The sequence below is a fragment of the Mixophyes fleayi genome, chromosome 6 (assembly GCF_038048845.1).
Source record: "Mixophyes fleayi isolate aMixFle1 chromosome 6, aMixFle1.hap1, whole genome shotgun sequence".
In the NCBI taxonomy this organism is placed as follows: Eukaryota; Metazoa; Chordata; class Amphibia; order Anura; family Limnodynastidae; genus Mixophyes; species Mixophyes fleayi.
The window spans coordinates 195,588,104-195,596,105 of NC_134407.1; the positions used below are offsets into that span (position 1 = coordinate 195,588,104).

Genomic DNA, 8,002 nt, shown 5'->3' on the forward strand with positions numbered 1-8,002 from the left:
TTGAGTATCGTCATCATTTATTTATATAGCGCCACCAGATCCACAGCACTGTACAAAAAAATATTTGCTATTCACATCAGTCTCTGCCCCATTGAGTATGTGCCTAATCGCGCTATATGCCCTACTCAGTCTCTATTTTTAACCATGCCCGCTTTGTTAGAGGAGTGTGCCAAGGTTAAGTGCAATTGTAACATCCCTTGAACTTCGTAACAAGTTGACCCATACTGGTAGGTTAATTGGCTGCTATCAAATTGACCCTAGTCTGTGTGTCTGTGTGTCTGTCTGTGTGTGTGTGTGTATTAGGGAATTTAGACTGTAAGTTCCAATGGGGCAGGGACTGATGTGAGTGCGTTCTCTGTACAGCGCTGTGGAATTAGGGGCGCTATATAAATAAATGGTGATGATGGTGCTGACAACTGCACCATGACGTTAAGGCGGCGGTTCCCAAAGTGTGCGCCGCGGCTCCCAAGGGTGCTGCGGCGCTGTCACTGGGGTGCCGCGGGCCAGACATAAAAAAAAAACAAAGAACACAGAAACTTACCAATCCGTCAGGCGCCGGGACCCAGCAGCCTCCTCTCTCCCGCAGCTGTCACTGAATATCGACGTCCGTAACAAGCTGCGGGAGAGAGGAGGCTGCTGGGTCCCGGGGCCCGACGGGGACAGAGAGCAGAGGAGGGGGACAGCGGGGCAGAGAATAAGGACACAGCGTGAGAGGGGCAGAGGAGGGGGACAGAGAGCAGTGGAGGGGGACACAGCGTGAGAGGGACAGTGGAGGGGGACACAGCGTGAGAGGGACAGTGGAGGGAGACACAGCGTGAGAGGGGCAGTGGAGGGGGACACAGCGTGTGGAGAGGGCAGTGGAGGGGGACACAGCGTGAGAGGGGCAGTGGAGGGGGATACAGCGCGAGAGGGGCAGTGGAGGGGGACACAGCGCGAGAGGGGCAGTGGAGGGGGACACAGCGTGAGAGGGGCAGTGGAGGGGGACACAGCGTGAGAGGGGCAGTGGAGGGGGACACAGCGTGAGAGGGGCAGTGGAGGGGGACACAGCGTGAGAGGGGCAGTGGAGGGGGACACAGCGTGAGGGGGACACAGCGTGAGAGGGGCAGTGGAGGGGGACACAGCGTGAGAAAGGGCACTGGAGGGGGACACAGCGTGAGAGGGGCAGTGGAGGGGGACACAGCGTGAGAGGGGCAGTGGAGGGGGACACAGCGTGAGAGGGACAGTGGAGGGGGACACAGCGTGAGAGGGGCAGTGGAGGGGGACACAGCGTGAGAGGGGCAGTGGAGGGGGACACAGCGTGAGAGGGGCAGTGGAGGGGGACACAGCGTGAGAGGGGCAGTGGAGGGGGACACAGCGTGAGAGGGGCAGTGGAGGGGGACACAGCGTGAGAGGGGCAGTGGAGGGGGACACAGCGTGAGAGGGGCAGTGGAGGGGGACACAGCGTGAGAGGGGCAGTGGAGGGGGACACAGCGTGAGAGGGGCAGTGGAGGGGGACACAGCGTGAGGGGGACACAGCGTGAGAGGGGCAGTGGAGGGGGACACAGCGTGAGAGGGGCAGTGGAGGGGGACACAGCGTGAGAGGGGCAGTGGAGGGGGACACAGCGTGAGAGGGGCAGTGGAGGGGGACACAGCGTGAGAGGGGCAGTGGAGGGGGACACAGCGTGAGGGGGACACAGCGTGAGAGGGGCAGTGGAGGGTGACACAGCGTGAGAAAGGGCACTGGAGGGGGACACAGCGTGAGAGGGGCAGTGGAGGGGGACACAGCGTGAGAGGGGCAGTGGAGGGGGACACAGCGTGAGAGGGACAGTGGAGGGGGATACAGCGTGAGAGGGGCAGTGGAGGGGGACACAGCGCGAGAGGGGCAGTGGAGGGGGACACAGCTTGAGAGGGGCAGTGGAGGGGGACACAGCGTGAGAGGGGCAGTGGAGGGGGACACAGCGTGAGAGGGGCAGTGGAGGGGGACACAGCGTGAGAGGGGCAGTGGAGGGGGACACAGCGTGAGAGGGGCAGTGGAGGGGGACACAGCGCGAGAGGGGCAGTGGAGGGGGACACAGCGCGAGAGGGGCAGTGGAGGGGGACACAGCGCGAGAGGGGCAGTGGAGGGGGACACAGCGCGAGAGGGGCAGTGGAGGGGGACACAGCGTGAGGGGGACACAGCGTGAGAGGGGCAGTGGAGGGGGACACAGCGTGAGAAAGGGCACTGGAGGGGGACACAGCGTGAAAGGGGCAGTGGAGGGGGACACAGCGTGAGAGGGGCAGTGGAGGGGGACACAGCGTGAGAGGGACAGTGGAGGGGGATACAGCGTGAGAGGGGCAGTGGAGGGGGACACAGCACGAGAGGGGCAGTGGAGGGGGACACAGCTTGAGAGGGGCAGTGGAGGGGGACACAGCGTGAGAGGGGGACACAGCGTGAGAGGGGCAGTAGAGGGGGACACAGCGTGAGAGGGGCAGTGGAGGGGGACACAGCGTGAGAGGGGCAGTGGAGGGGGACACAGCGCGAGAGGGGCAGTGGAGGGGGACACATCGCGAGAGGGGCAGTGGAGGGGGACACAGCGTGAGAGGGGCAGTGGAGGGGGACACAGCGTGAGGGGGACACAGCGTGAGAGGGGCAGTGGAGGGGGACACAGCGTGAGAGGGGCAGTGGAGGGGGACACAGTGTGAGAGGGGCAGTGGAGGGGGACACAGCGTGAGAGGGGCAGTGGAGGGGGACACAGCGTGAGGGGGACACAGCGTGAGAGGGGCAGTGGAGGGGGACACAGCGTGAGAAAGGGCACTGGAGGGGGACACAGCGTGAGAGGGGCAGTGGAGGGGGACACAGCGTGAGAGGGGCAGTGGAGGGGGACACAGCGTGAGAGGGACAGTGGAGGGGGATACAGCGTGAGAGGGGCAGTGGAGGGGGACACAGCGTGAGAGGGGCAGTGGAGGGGGACACAGCGTGAGAGGGGCAGTGGAGGGGGACACAGCGTGAGAGGGGCAGTGGAGGGGGACACAGCGTGAGAGGGGCAGTGGAGGGGGACACAGCGTGAGAGGGGCAGTGGAGGGGGACACAGCGTGAGAGGGGCAGTGGAGGGGGACACAGCGTGAGGGGGACACAGCGTGAGAGGGGCAGTGGAGGGGGACACAGCGTGAGAGGGGCAGTGGAGGGGGACACAGCGTGAGAGGGGCAGTGGAGGGGGACACAGCGTGAGAGGGGCAGTGGAGGGGGACACAGCGTGAGGGGGACACAGCGTGAGAGGGGCAGTGGAGGGTGACACAGCGTGAGAAAGGGCACTGGAGGGGGACACAGCGTGAGAGGGGCAGTGGAGGGGGACACAGCGTGAGAGGGGCAGTGGAGGGGGACACAGCGTGAGAGGGACAGTGGAGGGGGATACAGCGTGAGAGGGGCAGTGGAGGGGGACACAGCGCGAGAGGGGCAGTGGAGGGGGACACAGCTTGAGAGGGGCAGTGGAGGGGGACACAGCGTGAGAGGGGCAGTGGAGGGGGACACAGCGTGAGAGGGGCAGTGGAGGGGGACACAGCGTGAGAGGGGCAGTGGAGGGGGACACAGCGCGAGAGGGGCAGTGGAGGGGGACACAGCGCGAGAGGGGCAGTGGAGGGGGACACAGCGCGAGAGGGGCAGTGGAGGGGGACACAGCGCGAGAGGGGCAGTGGAGGGGGACACAGCGCGAGAGGGGCAGTGGAGGGGGACACAGCGCGAGAGGGGCAGTGGAGGGGGACACAGCGCGAGAGGGGCAGTGGAGGGGGACACAGCGTGAGAGAGGGCAGTGGAGGGGGACACAGCGTGAGAGAGGGCAGTGGAGGGGGACACAGCGCGAGAGAGGGCAGTGGAGGGGGACACAGCGCGAGAGGGGCAGTGGAGGGGGACACAGCGCGAGAGGGGCAGTGGAGGGGGACACAGCGCGAGAGGGGCAGTGGAGGGGGACACAGCGTGAGAGAGGGCAGTGGAGGGGGACACAGCGTGAGAGGGGCAGAGGAGGCGGACAGCGTGAGAGGGACAGTGAAGGGGGACACAGCGTGAGAGGGACAGTGGAGGCGGACAGAGAGCAGAGGAGGAGGGGGACAGCGGGGCAGAGAAGGGGGACACAGCGTGAGAGGGGCAGTGGAGGCGGACAGAGAGCAGAGGAGGAGGGGGACAGCGGGGCAGAGAAGGGGGACACAGCGTGAGAGGGGCAGTGAAGGGGGACACGGCATGAGAGGGGCAGTGGAGGGGGACACGGCATGAGAGGGGCAGTGGAGGGGGACACGGCATGAGAGGGGCAGTGGAGGGGGACACCGCGTGAGAGGGGGACACCGCGTGAGAGGGGGGCACCGCGTGAGAGGGGCAGTGGAGGGGGGCACCGCGTGAGAGGGGCAGTGGAGGGGGACACAGCGTGAGGGGGACACAGCGTGAGAGGGGCAGTGGAGGGGGACAGCGTGAGAGAGGGCAGTGGAGGGGGACACAGCGTGAGAGGGGCAGTGGAGGGGGACACAGCGTGAGAGGGGCAGTGGAGGGGGACACAGCGTGAGAGGGGCAGTGGAGGGGGACACAGCGTGAGAGGGGCAGTGGAGGGGGACACAGCGTGAGAGGGACAGTGGAGGGGGACACAGCGTGAGAGGGGCAGTGGAGGGGGACACAGCGTGAGAGGGGCAGTGGAGAGGGACACAGCGTGAGAGGGGCAGTGGAGGGGGACACAGCGTGAGAGAGGGCAGTGGAGGGGGACACAGCGTGAGAGGGGCAGAGGAGGAGGACAGCGTGAGAGGGACAGTGAAGGGGGACACAGCGTGAGAGGGACAGTGGAGGCGGACAGAGAGCAGAGGGGGACAGCGGGGCAGAGAAGGGGGACACAGTGTGAGAGGGGCAGTGGAGGGGGACACAGCATGAGAGGGGCAGAGGAGGGGGACACCGCGTGAGAGGGGCAGTGGAGGTGGACACAGCGTGAGAGGGGCAGTGGAGGTGGACACAGCGTGAGAGGGGCAGTGGAGGTGGACACAGCGTGAGAGGGGCAGTGGAGGTGGACACAGCGTGAGAGGGGCAGTGGAGGGGGACACAGCGTGTGAGAGGGCAGAGGAGGAGGACAGCGTGTGAGAGAGGAGGGGGGACAGCGTGACAGAGGGCAGAGGGGGCAGTGTGAGAGAGGGCAGTGTGTCTGGATGCAGAGGGGGCAGAGTGTCTGGATGCAGAGGAGGCATTTTTGCATACAACTAAATAAGTATTTCTGTCCTGACCTAAATACTTATTACAATTTTTTGACCCAACTACTTCTAAAACAGGACTGCTCAATAATTATTTTGGAGGGGTGCCTTGAAAAAATTTGGAGACTCTTAAGGGTGCCGCGAACTGCAAAAGTTTGGGAACCACTGCGTTAAGGGATGGTTGACGTTTCGCCAAAAATATGTATTTTCAGATTCACTATAAAAAAATCAGCTCCATATTCTGTCTCGTATATCTTTTCTCTAATTTATTTAGTTTTCCCCTTTTTTTGTTTTGGTGTTTCCTTCTTGCAGCCAGTGACATTCACATGGTAAGAGGAGGGAGGAACCAGATTCAGCATTCTTGCTAAAAAACCCAAGATAGTTACTGTGGTTTGTGGAGAGGATAAAACGTTTATTGTAGCAGACAACTCATCCAAATAAAGCTTTGTTGGTTTCTTTGTTTTTAAATGCACTAATGTAGTTTTATGCTTTTAAATTATGTATAATATCAGAATAATGTTGATCACGCAGTTAAGACTTTTGGTACATTTTCGTCCCAAGGGAACTGTGGCCGAGATGAATGTCTGGATTTCCGCAATGTAAACAGAGTACAGCTGATAAAACTATTGGCCAGTGACCAAAGTTGCCAAACAATTCAAATAATGTTTACTGTCATACTAGAATATGGTAGTGGCTATCAAGACAAATAGGGAGGGGAGGGGAGGGGAGGGGAGGGGGTCAGGGGTTGATAATATCTAGTTGGGTAATGTAGTAGTATTAAAAGGGTTGTAATATTTATAATTATTTTTTTTACGTTACAGGAAAATTAGTGGGTTTTTTTTTTCACGTCTGTAAATTTACAGATGGTTGTACATAATGCTGACGAACTCGCACTCTACAAAATCATGGTTATTTGGCAGCCAGGTTTTCAGGCTATCCCGATTTAAAATTACAATCTTAAAAGAAGATTGGGACCGCTGGTCGATTTATGGCCAATTTCATCAAGCACAATGAAATTGACTGTCCAGCTCACTGAGTTACATGGACATAAGGGGGTAAATTTATCAAGCTACGTGTTTGAAAAAGTGGAGTTGTTGCCAATAGCAACCAATCAGATTCTAGTTAGCATTTATTTAGTACATTCTACAAAATGACAGCTAGAATCTGATTGGTTGCTATAGGCAGCATCTCCACTTTTTCAAACCCACAGCTTGATAAATTTTCCCCAAGGGATTAAAAGTAAAACCTTAACTTCTGTAAAAATAGTAATAATAAAAATAAAGGTGTAAAAATAATGCAGAAAACACCCTCAGAATGTATTTTATATTTGTCCTATCCTGGGATGCTAGAAATATGTATATTCTTTTATATTTTTTTGTATCTCCTTTTAATTTATACAGTATTTCATCATGTTATATGGTTTAACTTAATCGTTAGTTTTTCATATGATTTGGGAGTGTATTATGTTGTGTTTAATGTGTTTTGGGAGCATTCATTCCATAGGTATTGTCAGAAACCTCTCTGAAAAATCGTTTCTGTCTCTTTTACGACCCACAGGTTCTCAGACTCACTTGGTTATATCTGGACCAGAGCTAGTTTTACAAAAGCCATCATGGGGAAAAAGTGGTCCTACCTCGACTGCAAAATCCACATTATGGACAAAGGAGCCTTGCACTGTGATTAGAGAATGGAACAACATGGCTCCGCAGAGCAGTGACAACTCGCAACTCGGACAGTTGATGTATTCTAACTCTGTACAGAAAACCGAGGACGCTCGAGGGCGAAGGGAAGAAAGTATCAGGTAATTACCAGGGAGTATATACAAATTAAAACAAGGAGCCATGGCTTTTATAGTGGGGTGTGTTTAATTTAATGGAAAATAATACAACAATAAAGTGTAACACCCTGTGTAAATTTATCATATGCCGAAACATAGTTGGGCAAAACGTCTTTGTTTGAGGAAAAGCTGGGAGTTCCGCTGGTCTAACAAGCCTTGTTTCTCCTAGCAGCGACGGAACCCCGATGACCAAGAACATCCTAGATGACATCAGTACAATGTTTGATGACCTTGCCGAACAGCTGGAAGCCATGTTGGATTGAGGAGGCCTGTTCACATTTTTTTTGGCACTTTAGCTGGGACTGCATGACAGCACAGCTCCACTAACATTAATTCGGGCATCTTATTTTATGCAGGTGTAGCTTCACCTATGGCACAGCCATCACTACAATGAGTGCTGTTATGATTATTTTAGAAAGTCTTGAGCAGCAGTGTTCTAACCCGGTTCTATAGAGAGGGCCGTGTTGTGGCTTATTCGTTGAGCTGAAGAGAGCCGCGTACAGCCCTGACTCCTCCCCCTGTGCTGACGAAGGGGCGAATGTACATCAGAACTATCTCAAAGGACTATGTATTTGCTACCCCAAGCTTGTGTGTATACTGCCACAGCCATTTCAGTTTTATTAAACTGCATTACCCTCTCATTCCTAAGATGCAACTGTAAATGTTTTTTTTTTAAAGAAGTCTATTTTAAAGTAATTTTGTGTGTGTATATGTGTGCGTGTGTGTATATAAATATATATTAATATAATACATACGCACACATCTTTAAATATATATTTACTAACCAGAACATGTGTGAATCATTCATTTCTGACAAGTGTATGGGTATCAACAGCTGAATTAATTGTTGGTTATTCTGGGTACTGTGGGTTTTCCTTAAATGCAGCATATATGAATATAGGGTGGTGGGGTATTTCATTAGGTCTCTGGTTTGCGTGGTCCTAACCTGACATGATGGTACCCTTAATATTCTCATATTTTTTTCTATTTTAC

At 55.9% G+C, this 8,002-nt stretch overlaps 1 protein-coding gene across 2 annotated transcripts in view; it reads left to right on the top strand.

Moving 5' to 3' along the window:
- Positions 1-7,799, top strand: part of CASKIN2 (CASK interacting protein 2) — a 35,320-nt gene extending 27,521 nt beyond the window's left edge. Inside the window, exons 20-21 of one of the 2 annotated variants that reach the window (XM_075177845.1) lie at positions 6,730-6,973; positions 7,179-7,799. In XM_075177845.1, the coding sequence (XP_075033946.1) occupies positions 6,730-6,973; positions 7,179-7,272 (338 nt within the window). In that variant the 3' untranslated portion in view covers positions 7,273-7,799. The remainder of the gene's footprint in view (positions 1-6,729; positions 6,974-7,178) is intronic. The other variant, XM_075177846.1, reaches the window with a different exon arrangement.
- Positions 7,800-8,002: the final 203 nt, after the last annotated feature.